Source organism: Colletes latitarsis, chromosome 12, assembly GCF_051014445.1.
Source record: "Colletes latitarsis isolate SP2378_abdomen chromosome 12, iyColLati1, whole genome shotgun sequence".
In the NCBI taxonomy this organism is placed as follows: domain Eukaryota; kingdom Metazoa; phylum Arthropoda; class Insecta; order Hymenoptera; family Colletidae; genus Colletes; species Colletes latitarsis.
Window position 1 is genome coordinate 25,864,671 of NC_135145.1, and position 19,977 is coordinate 25,884,647.

Below are 19,977 nucleotides of genomic sequence, written 5' to 3' on the forward strand. Positions count from 1 at the left end.
AGATTCTTAATAAAAACATTAATTCCAGTTTTTGGATTATTTTGAACGTTTCTTGCCATTTTTATATGCCAACGTGTACTCAATAATGAAATATTGTTACATCAAATACTTGTTTGAAGCATTTGGAGAAAATATACATTTTCTTTTACAGTTCAGCCTTTGTTAATTTATTATTTGATAAAGAATCTAATGTGACAATATTAGACAAGTTAAATTAGTTAATTAAAAAGTGGGAAGGAAACTAGACTCGTGTTTCTATGATTTGAATTGATATATTCAATTGACAACGAGAAAAAGATACTAATTGAATGGAGTACTCCATAAACAAGGTGACTCAACCATAACTTCACTTTCAGAGTCATAGTAGCTTGCATTACTTCTTTATTGAATGTTTTCAATTATGCAAATCATATAATAGGGTTATTGATAATGTAAACATTCTGAATATGTCTACAATGTATATTATTGCAACCTGAAGTTTGAATAATCTTCAATAAAAGATTTCTAGACGCCTTGTCCACAAAATGGCTGATTGAATCAGAGTTGTATTTGGTTAGAAACTTAGTTTTTGGTTTATCAGAAATGGACTGCACGAAGGAGGAGGTATGTTTTCAAGATTAAGTGAAGAATTGTCGATATTATACTTGAGTATTTCAGTTGGGGAAAACTAACGTCTTTCAACTGAGCATTTTAATTCCGTTGATGAAACTTTTGGACATTTATGTGCCAATGAAGAGCGAATTAAGTCCAGATGAGTTTTGTATTTTGTTGTTCGCCAAAGATGAAGCAACTGAGAAGTGTCAAGTGGAATTAAACCTGATTAAGAGTTCTTTTGTTAAGCTTGAAGAGTTTAAGGTTAAAGTCTTTTGTTATATTGTTAATAATGTTAATATTGTTTGCTTGAGTTACAGTAGATGTTTATACTTCTTTTTTATATGAGGAATACAAGTTTTTTTAGACAAAAATGCTCAAAAAGTAGCATGAAAAGTACAGAATATAGCTATAAGATAAATATTAATTCCAGGACAATTTTTTTTAAATAAATTGTAACAGTTTTTGCTGTTAAATTTACGAGAACTACTTGTGGACATGTTTCAGGGACCATTTGCCATTTTTAAGGCAGAAAGAAATAGATTTTTTGCAGAGACTTGGGGGACATTTTAATGGGGGATTCTAGAAGCCAAAATAAGACGAAAATGGAGAATATTAATTTGTTGATGGAGGCTTTGTTAAAAAGTTGTTTCAACATTTCAAGTTTCGACCTTTCTGAATTTTTTTCTAGAAAGGGGGTAGGATTTTGGGGGTATGTCTAATGACCATAAATGCTTATAATGGACCCCCCCAGCTAACAATAATTTTTTTGAAACGATTTGAAATTTTTTTTTTCGTTGAAAAATTTTACATCTTCTCGAATTTTTTTCTAGGAAATGAGTAGGATTTTGGGAGTAGGTCTATTCACCAAAAATTATTGTAATTGACCCCTGCAGCCAACAGTATTTTTTTTGGGACGATTTGAAATTTTTTAATTTCGTCGAAATATTTAGGCACCTACCCCCTGTCGATTTTTCTTGAAAATACGTTTTTGATTTTTAGTAATTTTGTTTGACATCTTACAGAAAAGTTGTCTAATACTTTTATGTAGGCACTCATAAGCTCTACTTTAGAAAAAAATTTCAATGCGATAGCTTTACTATTGTAGGAGTTATGGCCGTTTGAAAATTGGACCACTTTTATGGGGTTTTTCTCATTTTACAGGGACAAGGGGTAACTTTTACAATATTTTTATAATTTCTACATATTCTTCACTAAAATACGCGTTGATTGCATTTTTGAAAATTAAAATCCTTCAATCCGTTCAAAAGTTATGATTTTTTAAAGATTTGCATGAAATTCTGGGCAAGCATTTCTAGCCAAAAATTATATTTTCAATTAGGAATTTTTTTCTCGAAACTGCGTGGAAATTCGGGGGTATGTGTAATGACCAAAAATGTTTGTAATTGACCCTTGCAACTGAAAATAATTTTTCCAAAACGATTTGAAATTTTTTAATTTTGTTTTGAAAAATTGCAAACCTTCTCGAATTTTTTTTTTGGAAATGAGTAGGATTTTGGGGGTACGTTTATTCACCAAAAATGATTGCAATTAACCCCTGCAGCCAACAGTATTTTTTTTATAATGATTTGAAATTTTTTTTCTTCGTCGAAAAATTTCACACCTTCTCGAATTTTTTTCTAGAAAATGAGTAGGATTTTGGGAATATTACTCTTCACCAAAAATGATTGCAATTGACCCTTGCAGCCAACAGTATTTTGTTTAGAACGATTTGAAATTTTTTTTCTTCATCGAAAAATTGAGGCACCTACCCCCAGTCGATTTTCCTTAAAAATTAGTTTTTCATTTTTAATAATTTTACTTGACGTCTTACAGAAAAGTTGTCTTATACTTTTTTATAGACACTCATAAGCTCTACTTTAGAAAAAAATTTCAATGCGATAGCTTTACTATTGTAGGAGTTATGGCCGTTTGAAAATTGGACCACTTTTATGGGGTTTTTCTTATTTTGCGGGGTGAAGAATCAACTTTTCGGATATTTTTACAATTTCTATATATTCTCCATTAAAATACGCGTAGTTTGGCTTTTTGAACATTAAAATCGTCCAATCCGTTCAAAAGTTATGGTTTTTCAAAGATTCGCATGAAATTTCAGGGAACCATTTTTGATTTCACATTAAATTTTCAGTAACGATTTTTTTTCTCGAAAGTGAGTAGGATTTCTAGGGTATATGTAATGACCAAAAATGCTTATAATTGCCCCCTCTACCTAAATATATTTTTTCCAAAACGATTCGAAATTTAAAAATTCAATTGTTAATAACTTTTTAACGAAGCCTCCATCAACAAATTAATATTCTTCATTTTCGTCTTATTTTGGCCTCTAGAATCCCCCATTGAAATTTTTCCCGGTACTCGAACACCCTGTATTTATATTTCATTTTGAAAAAAATAATTAAGAATTTAATTATTAAAGAATAATTAACTCTTTATATTTTGCATTCTTAAAGGTTCTGTCAGATTCAGTACAAAATATAATCGTCGATTTATTTCTAAACATTACTCGTTACGAACAATTTTTGGAAGCAATAAGCAAAGATTTATTTAATAAACAACGACAACATCGAAACAACTATAATTTAAACGAAACCATGGGTAAACAGTTATTATTAAACCTAATTTTTAAAGCATTTCTTCTCAATAAAAGAGCACATAATTTCTTCAAAAATCTACAAAATTACTTTCATTATTCCATTACTCTATTTCTGTCATTATTATAAAATAATTAACATTGTTCAATCCCCATTCATTCACAAAATTCATTCTCATATTTCAGTACAATATTAAAAACCACAAATAACAAATTTTGTTGAATTAAAATTTTGTTGAATTAGGTGCTCAGTTATGTTAATATTTCTCTAATTATAACTGTGTTTTAATACTGTTTTAGTATCAATTTTTTCCTGTCATTTAAAGCTTTCACAGTCTTTTTGAGACTAAATTTTTTTATTAATTGTTTTTCTATTAATTAATTTAATTTTTCAGGGCTTATGTACATCCTAGCATACAGAATATTTGGTTTATATTTCGAAGATTCCGTGGACTGCTTCCGCCATTTTAAAATACAGAAAATGTTGTTTCTTGTTTCGTATCTTCTCCGACCAGAAACGTCGAATTTTTTCCACGAAAAGGGTTGTTTAATATTCGACGAGGACTTCGTCGAACAGAAGCTGGTTCTGCCATTTTTAGAAGCGACGCCATGTTTGGAGGTTCTTTCTTTAAGTCCATTCATTTTCCCACTAAAGAAAATACACTAAACAATTTGCAATTAAATAGTCTGTGACAAAAAGAAGAAATGTGAAGTTTTAGAATTTTTTAAAAATTCGAAAATTTAGTTTCTAATAGAATGTCAATTTTATTATAAATATAGTTAATAAGATTGTTGAAATTAGTGATACAATGATAGTATGCACTCGAATTTTGTAGATATTCATTTTATATTATAAAAAGAATTTTAATGGAGGATTCTAGGGGCCAAAATAAGACGAAAGTGAAGAATAGTAATTTGTTGATGGAGGCTTCGTTGGAAAGTTATTAACAATTAAAATTAAAAATTGCAAATCGTTTTGGAAAAATTATTTTTAGATAGAGGGGGCAATTGCAATCATTTTTGGTCATTAGACATAGTCTCGAAATCTTAACCATTTTCGAGAAAAAAAATCGTTACTGAAAATTTAATGTGAGATCAAAAATGGTTCCCTAAAATTTCATTTGAATCTTTAAAACACCATAACTTCTGAACGGATTGGACGATTTTAATGTTCAAAACGCCAAACGACGCGTATTTTAGTGTAGAATATGTAGAAATTGCAAAAATATCCGAAAAGTTGATTCTTCACCCCGCAAAATAAGAAAAACCCCTATAAAAGGGGTCCAATTTTAAAACAGCCATAACTCTTACAATAGTAAAGCTATCGCATTGAAATTTTTTTCTAAAGTAGAGCTTATTAGTGACTACAAAAAAGTATTAGACAATTTTTCTGTAAGACGTCAAACAAAATTACTAAAAATCGAAAACTAATTTCTAAAAGAAATCAACAGGGTGTAGGTGCCCCAATTTTTCGATGAAAAAAAAAATTTCAAATCGTTCTAAAAAAAATACTGTTGTCTGCAGGGGGCAATTACAATCATTTTTGGTCATTAGATATAGTCTCGAAATCTTAACCATTTTCGAGAAAAAAAATCGTTACTGAAAATTTAATGTGGGATCAAAAATGGTTCCCTAAAATTTCATTTGAATCTTTAAAACATCATAACTTCTGAACGGATTGGACGATTTTAATGTTCAAAACGCCAAACGACGCGTATTTTAGTGTAGAATATGTAGAAATTGCAAAAATATCCGAAAAGTTGATTCTTCACCCCGCAAAATAAGAAAAACCCCTATAAAAGGGGTCCAATTTTCAAACGGCCATAACTCCTACAATAGTAAAGGTATCGCATTGAAATTTTTTTGTAAAGTAGAGCTTATTAGTGACTACAAAAAAGTATTAGACAATTTTTCTGTAAGACGTCAAGTAAAATTATTAAAAATGAAAAACTAATTTTTAAGGAAAATCGACAGGGGGTAGATGCCTCAATTTTTCGACGAAGAAAAAAAATTTCAAATCTTTCTAAAAAAAATACTGTTGGCTGCAGGGGGCAATTACAATAATTTATGGTGAATAGACCTACCCCCAAAATCCTACTCATTTCCTAGAAAAAAATTCGAGAAGGTTTGCAAGTTTTCAAAACAAAATTAAAAAATTTCAAATCGTTCTAAAAAAAATACTGTTGGCTGCAGGGGTTAATTGCAATCATTTTTGGTGAATAGACTTACCCCCAAAATCCTACTCGTGTCCTAGGAAAAAATTCGAAAAGATGTGAAATTTTTCAAAACAAAATTAAAAAATTTCAAATCGTTTTGGAAAAATTATTTTCAGTTGCAAGGGTCAATTACAAGCATTTTTGGTTATTACACATACCCCCGAATTTCCACGCAGTTTCGAGAAAAAAATTCCTAATTGAAAATATAATTTTTGGCTAGAAATGCTTGCCCAGAATTTCATGCAAATCTTTAAAAAATCATAACTTTTGAACGGATTGAAGGATTTTAATTTTCAAAAATGCAATCAACGCGTATTTTAGTGAAGAATATGTAGAAATTATAAAAATATTGTAAAAGTTACTCCTTGTCCCTGTAAAATGAGAAAAACGTCATAAAAGTGGTCCAATTTTCAAACAGCCATAACTCCTACAATAGTAAAGCTATCGCATTAGAATTTTTTTCTAACGTAGAGCTTATTAGTGTCTATAAAAAAGTATTACACAATTTTTCTGTAAGACGTCAAGTAAAATTACTAAAAATCAAAAACGAATTTTTAAGGAAAATCAATATGGCGTAGGTGCTTTAATTTTTCGATAAAATTAAAAATTTCAAATCGTTCTAAAAAAAATACTGTTGGCTGCAGGGGTCAAGTACAATAATTTTTGGTGAATAGACCTACCCCAAAAATCCTACTCATTTCCTAGAAAAAAATTCGAGAAGATTTGCAATTTTTCAATACAAAATTAAAAAATTTCAAATCGTCCCAAAAAAAATACTGTTAGCTACAGGGGTTAATTATAATCATTTTTGGTCATTAGACATACCCTCGAATTCCTAACCGTTTTCGAAAAAAAAATTCGAGAAGATTTGCAATTTTTCAAAACAAAATTAAAAAATTTCAAATCGTCCCAAAAAAAATACTGTTGCCTGCAGGGGTCAATTATAATCATGTTTGGTCATTAGACATACCCTCGAAATCCTCACCATTTCCAAGAAAAAAATTCGGGAAGATTCGCAATTTTTCAAAACAATATTAAAAAATTTCAAATCGTTCTAAAAAAAATCCAATTATTAAACATTCCAACCAAATTGTCAATTGTATTATACACATATGTATATTAAAATTCTTGAAATTAATAATACAATGATAGTACTCGAATTTTGTAAACATTCCCCCTTGAAATCCATATAATAATCAATAATTTAATTAATTTTTAATAGAAGCTTCAGAGTCATTTGAAAGAGGAGCTGCAGAAAATGAAACATCCTAAAAAGAAGCTCACTGTTCCGTTATTTATGAATGTTTTGCATCGACCGAGATACCGGTTGAGAGTACCTCCTCCCACACCGGAAGTAAGCAATTTCCATCTGCATATTTCGTGGAAATAACACTAGTCACGCAGTAGAAGCTTATTTACGTTCTGCAATTGTTTCGTTGGCTCTAACAGTCAATTATTTTTAATTTTATGCCAATTTAAATGTTGATGACATCTCTATAGCACAGTTTTTCAGACTTCTGTGGCTTTAGTTACATATATTTAAGGATTTCAACACTTAAATAACAATAATTCTAAATACAAATAACAATTATCATTCCACATTTATTTTATTACACTTTTATTTTTAAAAAACAGTTATTCCACAACGTCAGAAATAATACATAATGCAATTATTGCGATCCAAAGTTCACTCGATTTTTTTATAATTTTCTGCTCGCCATGACTCAAAGATCGATCATTTTTCAATTATATAAGCACTGACAAGGATGACAAACGTCTGACAATTCGAGATTACCATAACGCAAATCATCATGACTCTCCATAAATGAAACCAGTGTTGAAATCGACATTCCTTGCTTTTAATTTATTCCAAGCACTTGGAGTTTTATTTATACTGAAAGAAAGTTATAAAAACTTCATTTAACGATCGTTTATTAACTTGGAGACTTCGTGTGGGGGGATCCAGTGCAAAAAATATAATATAAGTTGACGTATAGAACAAAGAGATTGGGAAGAAAACAGAGGTCAACAAGGTAGAGAGGTCGCCGTTGTGAATTCAGAAATATGTCCAATTTCTTCAGAGTATACAGGGTGTTCAACCATTCCTGGGAAAAATTTCAATGGGGGATTCTAGAGGCCAAAATAAGACGAAAATCAAGAATAGATTGTTGTCCTATCCTCCTCTGTCTTTGTATGTTTTGCTCATTTGTCATGGGATTGAGTTGTGACCAGCTCAGCCAATAATGACGATGCATCTGAGAGCAGGCGTCGTTATTATGCTATCGCCAAACAGCCTGCCCAGCCAACAAGTCATCTTTGCGTAGTAGCATCCAGTGGTGACTTGTTGGCTAGGTAGCCACAAACATGACGGGGCGGGGAGATGAGGCCTTTGCAGCGCCTCATTCCACCTGGTGAGGCTTCCTCTGACGCTGAAGAGTAGTCCCCATAACCTCGAGAGACTTTTGACCTACTCAGAGCTAGTATTTTTACATTTGCGCCTCTCAGTGTTGCCCTATCCTCCTCTGCCTCTGTATGTTTTGCTCACGTCATTTGTCATGGGATTGAGTTGTGACCAGCTCAGCCAATAATGACGATGCATCTGAGAGCAGGTGTCGTTATTATGCTATCGCCAAACAGCCTGCCCAGCCAACAAGTCATCTTTGCGTAGTAGCATCCAGTGGTGACTTGTTGGCTAGGTAGCTACAAACATGACGGGGCGAGGAGATGAGGCCTTTGCAGCGCCTCATTCCACCTGGTGAGGCTTCCTCTGACGCTGCATAGTAGTCCCCATAACCTCGAGAGACTTTTGACCTACTCAGGGCTAGTATTTTTACATTTGCGCCTCTCAGTGTTGCCCTATCCTCCTTTGCCTCTGTATGTTTTGCTCACGTCATTTGTCATGGGATTGAGTTGTGACCAGCTCAGCCAATAATGACGATGCATCTGAGAGCAGGCGTCGTTATTATGCCATCGCCAAACAGCCTGCCTAGCCAACAAGTCATCTTTGCGTAGTAGCATCCAGTGGTGACTTGTTGGCTAGGTAGCCACAAACATGACGGGGCGAGGAGATGAGGCCTTTGCAGCGGCTCATTCCACCTGGTGAGGCTTCCTCTGACGCTGAAGAGTAGTCCCCATAACCTCGAGAGACTTTTGACCTACTCAGAGCTAGTATTTTTACATTTGCGCCTCTCAGTGTTGTCCTATCCTCCTTTGCCTCTGTATGTTTTGCTCACGTCATTTGGCCTCTAGAATCTCCAATTAAAATTTTACCCAGGACTGGCTGAACACCCTGTATAACTGTTAAAAAATAGGATGTAAAAGATCCAGATAAAAGTATGGAGGAATTTTGCATCTATGGAACGCGTATAGGTGAATTTTAAGCGCTCGAACCAACGAAATTTTAAGGTTTTCTTTTTGAAGACTCCTCATATGATGGATAGGATTGGACAATGGCGAAATTTGCACGCGAAGTTCCACCGACGAACTACCTGAAGCCATCAACAGAGACGAAATTGGAGTCGTTGAGAGCTAAGAATAAGCTGCACGCTATGAATTTGTTGAAGGATGCGAACGAGAATGCGCCTAGTTGCTTCCAACGTCGTAAAGATTCGATCCAACCTGTGAAAACTGAACAACAGAAGACGCTTTTCGTGAGAAAATCGGTTCCCACATTTAAGGTGAATCGTGCAGATTACTTTACTCTCATATTTGAGTGTTTTACAAAGGATGCTTCTCAGATATTCACTTAATTTTGTCAAAATCCAAACCAAATTCAACTTTGGACCTATTAATAGACAGATCTCCTAGAGAAAGTTTCTTTTGCCAATTATTAATTTAAAGTTTGAACAATCTGGCGATCCTGTGGCCTTTCAATTATTTAATTCAAGTAAAATTTATTTGTTCAACAGCCTGTGGAGGTGAAACAGACAGCAGCTTCCATTTTGAGGGAATGTGCACGAGTGATAAGCGACGAAGAGAAAGAAATAAAGAAGTAAATCTAAGAATAAAAATTACTGGTCGAAAGTATGGGGTAATAGTGTGTAGTATCAGTGAAAAATATTTCTCTATCATGGAGTATTGGGTTGGTAAATATTAATTGGTATCTTTTGGAGCTAGTCACAACTCAATTCCATGACAAATGACGTGAGCAAAACATACAGAGGCAAAGGAGGATAGGGCAACACTGAGAGGCGCAAATGTAAAAATACTAGCCCTGAGTAGGTCAAAAGTCTCTCGAGGTTATGGGGACTACTATGCAGCGTCAGAGGAAGCCTCACCAGGTGGAATGAGGCGCTGCAAAGGCCTCATCTCCTCGCCCCGTCATGTTTGTGGCTACCTAGCCAACAAGTCACCACTGGATGCTGCTACGCAAAGATGACTTGTTGGCTAGGCAGGCTGTTTGGCGATAGCATAATAACGACGCCTGCTCTCAGATGCATCGTCATTATTGGCTGAGCTGGTCACAACTCAATCCCATGACAAATGACGTGAGCAAAACATACAGAGGCAGAGGAGGATAGGGCAACACTGAGAGGCGCAAATGTAAAAATACTAGCCCTGAGTAGGTCAAAAGTCTCTCGAGGTTATGGGGACTACTCTTCAGCGTCAGAGGAAGCCTCACCAGGTGGAATGAGGCGCTGCAAAGGCCTCATCTCCTCGCCCCGTCATGTTTGTGGCTACCTAGCCAACAAGTCACCACTGGATGCTACTACGCAAAGATGACTTGTTGGCTAGGCACGCTGTTTGGCGATAGCATAATAACGACGCCTGCTCTCAGATGCATCGTCATTATTGGCTGAGCTGGTCACAACTCAATCCCATGACAAATGACGTGAGCAAAACATACAGAGGCAAAGGAGGATAGGGCAACACTGAGAGGCGCAAATGTAAAAATACTAGCCCTGAGTAGGTCGAAAGTCTCTCGAGGTTATGGGGACTACTATGCAGCGTCAGAGGAAGCCTCACCAGGTGGAATGAGGCGCTGCAAAGGCCTCATCTCCCCGCCCCGTCATGTTTGTGGCTACCTAGCCAACAAGTCACCACTGGATGCTACTACGCAAAGATGACTTGTTGGCTAGGCAGGCTGTTTGGCGATGGCATAATAACGACGCCTGCTCTCAGATGCATCGTCATTATTGGCTGAGCTGGTCACAACTCAATCCCATGACAAATGACGTGAGCAAAACATACAGAGGCAAAGGAGGATAGGGCAACACTGAGAGGCGCAAATGTAAAAATACTAGCCCTGAGTAGGTCAAAAGTCTCTCGAGGTTATGGGGACTACTATGCAGCGTCAGAGGAAGCCTCACCAGGTGGAATGAGGCGCTGCAAAGGCCTCATCTCCTCGCCCCGTCATGTTTGTGGCTACCTAGCCAACAAGTCACCACTGGATGCTACTACGCAAAGATGACTTGTTGGCTAGGCAGGCTGTTTGGCGATAGCATAATAACGACGCCTGCTCTCAGATGCATCGTCATTATTGGCTGAGCTGGTCACAACTCAATCCCATGACAAATGACGTGAGCAAAACATACAGAGGCAGAGGAGGATAGGGCAACACTGAGAGGCGCAAATGTAAAAATACCAGCCCTGAGTAGGTCAAAAGTCTCTCAAGGTTATGGGGACTACTGTGCAGCGTCAGAGGAAGCCTCACCAGGTGGAATGAGGCGCTGCAAAGGCCTCATCTCCTCGCCCCGTCATGTTTGTGGCTACCTAGCCAACAAGTCACCACTGGATGCTGCTACGCAAAGATGACTTGTTGGCTAGGCAGGCTGTTTGGCGATAGCATAATAACGACGCCTGCTCTCAGATGCATCGTCATTATTGGCTGAGCTGGTCACAACTCAATCCCATGACAAATGACGTGAGCAAAACATACAGAGGCAGAGGAGGATAGGGCAACACTGAGAGGCGCAAATGTAAAAATACTAGCCCTGAGTAGGTCAAAAGTCTCTCGAGGTTATGGGGACTACTCTTCAGCGTCAGAGGAAGCCTCACCAGGTGGAATGAGGCGCTGCAAAGGCCTCATCTCCTCGCCCCGTCATGTTTGTGGCTACCTAGCCAACAAGTCACCACTGGATGCTACTACGCAAAGATGACTTGTTGGCTAGGCACGCTGTTTGGCGATAGCATAATAACGACGCCTGCTCTCAGATGCATCGTCATTATTGGCTGAGCTGGTCACAACTCAATCCCATGACAAATGACGTGAGCAAAACATACAGAGGCAAAGGAGGATAGGGCAACACTGAGAGGCGCAAATGTAAAAATACTAGCCCTGAGTAGGTCGAAAGTCTCTCGAGGTTATGGGGACTACTATGCAGCGTCAGAGGAAGCCTCACCAGGTGGAATGAGGCGCTGCAAAGGCCTCATCTCCCCGCCCCGTCATGTTTGTGGCTACCTAGCCAACAAGTCACCACTGGATGCTACTACGCAAAGATGACTTGTTGGCTAGGCAGGCTGTTTGGCGATGGCATAATAACGACGCCTGCTCTCAGATGCATCGTCATTATTGGCTGAGCTGGTCACAACTCAATCCCATGACAAATGACGTGAGCAAAACATACAGAGGCAAAGGAGGATAGGGCAACACTGAGAGGCGCAAATGTAAAAATACTAGCCCTGAGTAGGTCAAAAGTCTCTCGAGGTTATGGGGACTACTATGCAGCGTCAGAGGAAGCCTCACCAGGTGGAATGAGGCGCTGCAAAGGCCTCATCTCCTCGCCCCGTCATGTTTGTGGCTACCTAGCCAACAAGTCACCACTGGATGCTACTACGCAAAGATGACTTGTTGGCTAGGCAGGCTGTTTGGCGATAGCATAATAACGACGCCTGCTCTCAGATGCATCGTCATTATTGGCTGAGCTGGTCACAACTCAATCCCATGACAAATGACGTGAGCAAAACATACAGAGGCAGAGGAGGATAGGGCAACACTGAGAGGCGCAAATGTAAAAATACCAGCCCTGAGTAGGTCAAAAGTCTCTCAAGGTTATGGGGACTACTGTGCAGCGTCAGAGGAAGCCTCACCAGGTGGAATGAGGCGCTGCAAAGGCCTCATCTCCCCGCCCCGTCATGTTTGTGGCTACCTAGCCAACAAGTCATCACTGGATGCTACTACGCAAAGATGACTTGTTGGCTAGGCAGGCTGTTTGGCGACAGCATAATAACGACGCCTGCTCTCAGATGCATCGTCATTATTGGCTGAGCTGGTCACAACTCAATCCCATGACAAATGGCGTGAGCAAAACGTACAGAGGCAGAGGAGGATAGGGCAACACTGAGAGGCGCAAATGTAAAAATACCAGTCCTGAGTAGGTCAAAAGTCTCTCGAGGTTATGGGGACTACTGTTCAGCGTCAGAGGAAGCCTCACCAGGTGGAATGAGGCGCTGCAAAGGCCTCATCTCCTCGCCCCGTCATGTTTGTGGCTACCTAGCCAACAAGTCACCACTGGATGCTACTACGCAAAGATGACTTGTTGGCTAGGCAGGCTGTTTGGCGATAGCATAATAACGACGCCTGCTCTCAGATGCATCGTCATCATTGGCTGAGCTGGTCACAACTCAATTCCATGACAAATGACGTGAGCAAAACATACAGAGGCAGAGGAGGATAGGGCAACACTGAGAGGCGCAAATGTAAAAATACTAGCCCTGAGTAGGTCAAAAGTCTCTCGAGGTTGTGGGGACTACTATGCAGCGTCAGAGGAAGCCTCACCAGGTGGAATGAGGCGCTGCAAAGGCCTCATCTCCTCGCCCCGTCATGTTTGTGGCTACCTAGCCAACAAGTCACCACTGGATGCTACTACGCAAAGATGACTTGTTGGCTAGGCAGGCTGTTTGGCGATGGCATAATAACGACGCCAGCTCTCAGATGCATCGTCATTATTGGCTGAGCTAGTCACAACTCAATTCCATGACAAATGAGTAACATAGTAAAAATTTTCTTCATTTCCTCAATCTATCGTATAAATAAACGATTAAAAGTCTATTACTTTCGATCAGTAATGTATTTATAATGCTCCATAACATTTATACGTATTTTTAGAATTGTTCACATTATTTTCTGTTGCAAGAGAAGAACAATAACTTCTAAAAATAGTACAAATTAATAGGAAAGTTTGGTATTTCGTTTGTACTGTGTCAGCTTCTAGATTTTGCATTGAATTATTACAGATTGAAGGAATTAGTGGAGGGTGGACTCGATCCATGTTTGATAACGAAGTTCGAGGAGGAAAATCGCCAAAGAAAAAGGGAAGAAGAGTTGTTAAAAATACAGGAAAAGCATCTTTTGGCTTTATTGAGCCGTGAGGGAGCTTTTATAGCAAAACAATCGCTATTGGACGACGTTAAGCAACATGCTGATAGCGTACGAAAGGAGGTAACTATACTTTACGATACATTGAAGTCCCTTTTGTCGATAGTTTGTTGACTCACACTATAATCACAATCTGTTTTTAAATGAACATATAATTCACTCAATAGATAAACAAATGGTAGAATATGCTTCATAAACATTTTTAATAATAAATATTTCCGTAGAAACAAGAACTGTACGAGAAATTGGAGAAATGGAGGGAGAATCACAATAAGGAAATGGCGGAAATCGTCGAGAAGTGTCGCGAAATCGAGCAAGCATCTCGCGATGCTTTCAACGCCATGATCGACGAGAAACGACAAAAAGGTGAACTATTTCTCCATAGTAGATCTCTATTTTCTTTTTTATTAGTTTTAAACGACGAATTACTTCGATCAGCCGCCGAAGTTTCAGAAGAATCGCGACAACTGAGAGCTCAGATGGTAAAACAGAGAGAAGAGGATACTCAAAGGAAGATTAAATTAATTCAGGAAATCAAAACCATTCAATCATTGCGAGCATTGCCTTTCAAGGACTTCGATCCTACCGAATCCAGTGGCCTGGGTCTCTTTTGCGAAATGTCCTTGGCAGAGGTTAGTTCGAAATTTAAGCACAGTTAAATTAATAAAAATTCATAATCTGATCAGTTCTAATTAATATTCAGTTTACTCGAGTTTCTAAATGTTTATTAATATTGAAATCCAGTGTCATTTATTTATGAAAATTTTTTAAGGTATACAGAAATCTACCTTACCGACTTTGGAAGTAATATTTTTTATAAATGGTGATATTCACTATGAATTCATCGATTTAATGACGTTTAATTGGTTGAAGAGTGTGTATACGTAGTTTTATAGAAATAAAGTTTGTCCACTTGTGAGAGAGCGTAGCCATCTAGCGGCGAGTGAGGAAAGTATTCTCACAAATTATTTTGTTATTCATAGATTTTATTAGAGAGTACATATTTTAGAAATTTAATGAAGTTAATGACGTTTCAAGCTAATTTTTTAATTTGTATATTTCAGTTTTTGGAATAAAAAATTCACACAAATTTACCTTTGTTGCTAGAATCTATAAAAAATGAAAGATTTCCAGGGCCAACAATCTATTTTGTAATAAAATAATAAACCGAAAATAATTTTTCCAGAACGATTAGAAATTTTTTAATTTTGTCAACTTTCCTGAATTTTTTTCGCGAAAGTGGTTAGGATTTCGAGGGTACGTCTAATGACCAAAAATGATTGCAATTGACCCCCCTAGCTAAAAATAATTTTTTTAATACGATTTGAAATTTTTTGAAAAAGGGGACTACCCTCAATCGATTTTTCTTAAAAATTCGTTTTCGATTTTTAGTAATTTTGTTCGACGTCCTACAGAAAAGTTATCTAATACTTTTCTGTAGGTATCCATGAGCTCTACCTCAGAAAAAAGTTTCGTTTAAATATATTCACTATTGCATGAGTTATGGCCATTTGAAGATGGGTCACTTTTATGGGGGTTTTCCTCATTTTTATTATGGATTCCTTTTTCTCGCGTTGTAGTTGAAGGAGAGGCTGTTTTGGACCAAAATGAAATTAAACGAGGAGGTCGAGAATCGGAAAGCAGTCGTTCATCGAGAACGCGAGAGGCAGAAAAATCTGATCAAGGATACTCGAAAAGCTCTCGAAGACTACAAAGCCAGCAAGTTAGTTATCGAATAACTCCAGGCGCCATTTGTAATATTTGTAGGAGGATAGTTGGTCGTTGAATTTGTTTAAACGCTATTTTATATTATTAATGAGAAAAATATATTGAATTTGTCTAAACAAACGCTATATGGTCTGAGTTAGTCAGTTTTCTATGGAAACGTTTAAAAAAATTAGCTTGGGCTTGAAATCCAATACTCTAAATTGTTTATACATAATTTGCCAATAAAATGAATAAAATAGCTTCGTTGGAACAGTGTTTTTGATACCCTGAAATACCTAATGAGATATTTCATTGATGTAATATTCTGTAGAGGTGGTCAGTTATGGTTATAATATTTGTGGTTTTGGGTTAATGTTGGGACCAGAGAAAGATATTATTCTTTCTTAATTTTGACCCTTGGATTGTGAGTTTAGGATAGCTTTTCATTTGTATGTTTAGATTACACATTCTTTGTTTGCTTGGGATTATTCTTTTAGTAACATGTTTATTTTGAATATTAATTAATCATATTTCTAAAATTCATCATTTTCATTTTGTAGCTTCATCTTGATATTGACATTATTACTAAAATACTTTAAATAGGAAAAGATATTGTTATTCTTGCTTATTTTGACCCTTGCATAGTGAGTTTAGGATGACACTTTCAGTTTATATGTTTACATAACCCATTCTATGTTTGCTTAATTAGTTACATATTCTAAACAGCAAAAGATATTGTCATTTTTACTTATTTTGACCCTTGCATAGTGGGTTTAGGATGACTTCTAATTTACATGTCCACATAACCCCTTCTTTGTTTGCTTAATTACTAGAATATTCTAAACAAGAGAAGATATTGTCATTCTTTCTTAATTTTAACCCTTGCATAGTGGGTTTAGGATGACACTCTCAGTTTATATGTTTAGATAACCCATTCTTTGTTTCCTTAAGTACTACAATATTTAAAAAGCAAAAGATATTGTTATTCTTACTTATTTTGACCCTTGCATAGTGAGTTTAGGATGACTTGCAATTTACATGTTTACATAACCCATTCTATGTTTGCTAAATTACTAAAATATTCTAAATAGATAAAGATACTGTTATTCTTACTTATCTTGACCCTTGCATAATGCAGTTAGGATGACACTTTCAGTTTATATGTTTACATAACCCATTCTATGTTTGCTTAATTAGTTACATATTCAAAACAGCAAAAGATATTGTCATTTTTACTTATTTTGGCCCTTGCATAGTGGGTTTAGGATGACTTCCAATTTACATGTTTACATAACCCCTTCTTTGTTTGCTTAATTACTAGAATATTCTAAACAAGAGAAGATATTGTCATTCTTTCTTAATTTTGACCCTTGCATAGTGGGTTTAGGATGACACTCTCAGTTTATATGTTTAGATAACCCATTCTTTGTTTCCTTAAGTACTACAATATTTAAAAAGCAAAAGATATTGTTATTCCTACTTATTTTGACCCTTGCAAAGTGAGTTTGGGATGACTTGCAATTTACATGTTTACATAACCCATTCTATGTTTGCTTAATTACTAAAATATTCTAAATAGATAAAGATACTGTTATTCTTACTTATCTTGACCCTTGAATAATGGAGTTAGGATGAAACTTTCAGTTTATATGTTTACATAACCCATTCTATGTTTGCTTAATGAGTTACATATTCTAAACAGCAAAAGATATTGTCGTTTTTACTTATTTTGACACTTGCATAGTGGGTTTAGGATGACTTCCAATTTACATGTCCACATAACCCCTTCTTTGTTTGCTTAATTACTAGAATATTCTAAACAAGAGAAGATATTGTCATTCTTTCTTAATTTTGACCCTTGCATAGTGGGTTTAGGATGACACTCTCAGTTTATATGTTTAGATAACCCATTCTTTGTTTCCTTAAGTACTACAATATTTAAAAAGCAAAAGATATTGTTATTCTTACTTATTTTGACCCTTGCTTAGTGGGTTTAGGATGACTTGCAATTTACATGTTTACATGACCCATTCTATGTTTGCTTAATTACTAAAATACTTTAAAAAGCAAAAGATATTGTTATTCTTTCCTAATTTTGACCCATAAACGTAACACCCTATAGAAGTTACCAGTTACAGTTATAATATTTATAGTTTTGGCTCAAAGTTGGGACCAGAAAAAGATATTATTCTTTCTCAATTTTGATCCTTACACTATGAGTTTATGATAGCTTTTAGTTTGTATGTTTAGATTACACATTCTTTGTTTCTTTAATTACTAAAATATTCCAAACAGCAAAACATATTATTATTCTCACTTATTCTGACCCTTGCACAGTAAGCTTAGGATGACACTTCCAATTTACAAGTTTACATAACCCATTCTATGTTTACTCAATTACTATCATGCTTTTAACAAATAAAGATACTATCATTCTTCCTTAATTTTGACCCTTACATAGCAAATTTAACATAACTCCCAATTTACATCTATCCACAACCCATTCTATGTTTGCTCAATGACTAAAATATTCCAAACAGCAAAACATATTATTATTCTCACTTATTCTGACCCTTGCACAGTATGACTTTCAGTTTGCATCTTTACATTGCACATTCTATGTCTGCTCAAGTAAACTTTGTGCAAGTAGGCGATAACAAGGCGAACGACCAGGGATCTATTGAAAGAAAACAGTAATATCATGTCTAGATCATCGGATACTATCTAAAGAAGATTTGTCTTTGTTTTGTAGACGCGCTGCTGTCTCATCGTCTACATTCCAGCGGACGTATTTGTCTGTCAACTCGCCAGAAGTGGACGCGTTACGGAGACAGTTGGAGGAACGGAGAGGCAAGAGGCTGCAGAAGGAAAACGCGTTGCGTTCCAAGTGAATCAATTCACGACCTTCTGAATCAGTGACTATCAATCAAACTTCAGTTGATATTTTTTCAATAAAACATGACAATTTTACTTTATTTGATACATAACAACACTATAAAAATACCTTCAGTAGTACTCAGTAAATTAAATAAAATTTCAGGTTGCCTGAGAGTCAAAATCCTACACTGTCGGTAACATAGGAAATCCAGTGAATCCCCAATTATTTTTTGAGTAGTTCAAGTCTTTTTTATTGATTTTTTGGCAGAACAATGCATGCAACAATCAGAAAGCTACTTAATCAGCTAGATTCAATCGTTTCTGAGTATTTTTACTCAAAAAACAAGTGGGGATTCACCGAATTTCCTATGTTACCGACAGTGTAGCATTTTTACCGACACTGCAGAACTTTTACCGACAGATTTTATTTAATTCACCGAGTACTCTATACGAATTTCAATAATTTAGTATAATTTTCATGTTTAATTGAATAAATATCGTCTGAACCTCGGGAAATATGATTTTAAGTGACAGTCACTGTATGTTTGGCGTTCGTTGGACGATTAATCTGTAACGTGTTACGAAATAATTGCACGTGAATGGGAATCAGGAATCGTTATTGCGTGCCGGTGTTGTTTTGTTTTTCGCGTTTACATCACGCTCGATATTCCTTTCTCATCGTCGACGTCCTAGTTACGGGTTGAGGATACAATGCAACCTTCGATAAACATCTGCGTTAGCCTGCAATTGAAATATTCGCAAGTCATCTCTCCAAGATGACGCACTTTCTTACGTAGCAATTTTCCATCAAACTTCAGGACAGTCGTATCACTTTCGTAGTTAGAATCTTCTCGAATAGATTCGTCGAAATTGTATTTGACGAGGCCTTGAGGCTCTTTTGGCCTTGAAAATTTGTGAATAAACTGATTTAAACACTTTTGAATCGACAAAAAATCCCACTTTTAGGTAGTATTTATTTTCTGACTCTCCAAAATACTATTTATTACGTAAACTGCACTTAATTTAGCTCTTTGAAATATCTATTATACAGTTTTTAATTCCTGTAAGTCTGTCGGTAAAGTAGTACCTGCTGTTTTATCGACGAACATACTCCACTTGTAATTTTTGCGTTTTTCAGTTCTTTTGGATAATTATAAATTCGTAAAAATTCTTTTAGTAATTTTAGATTGATAATGTATTAAAGGTTCTCTGAATAAATATAAAAATCAACAAAAAAATCCCACTTTTAGGTGATATAAATAGAAATATTTATTTTCTGACTCTTTAAAATACTATTTATTATGTAAACTGCACTTAATTTAGCTCTTTGAAATATCTGTTACAGTTAATTAATTCCTGTAAGTCTGTCGGTAAAGTAGTAGCTGCTGTTTTATCGACGAATATACTCCACTTGTAATTTTTGCGTTTTTCAGTTCTTTTGGATAATTGTAAATTCGTAAAAATTATATTCGAATGATCAAATAATGAAATAATAAAAGTGAAGATGAAATTAATAGAAAAATCTTGAAACTGCAAAAAATTAATACACTTTTCGTCTTCATTTTTGTTGTACTGTTTCAGAGTTTTCTTTCATTCCACTGGCCTGTACCAATCGACGTGAATTGACACTAATTGCTACAATTATATTTTGTCTAGCG

General features: G+C 35.9%; 1 protein-coding gene across 1 annotated transcript; it reads left to right on the forward strand.

Annotated features, from left to right (window-relative positions):
* The first annotated feature begins 582 nt into the window (after positions 1–582).
* On the forward strand, positions 583–18,333 carry LOC143348778 (uncharacterized). Its single transcript, XM_076779373.1, is given in 11 exon segments — positions 583–603; positions 658–855; positions 3,063–3,207; positions 3,598–3,821; positions 6,641–6,772; positions 9,327–9,409; positions 13,594–13,798; positions 13,960–14,101; positions 14,174–14,367; positions 15,316–15,478; positions 18,176–18,333. Coding segments are annotated over 11 exon segments (1,665 nt in total).
* The last annotated feature ends 1,644 nt before the right edge of the window (positions 18,334–19,977 follow it).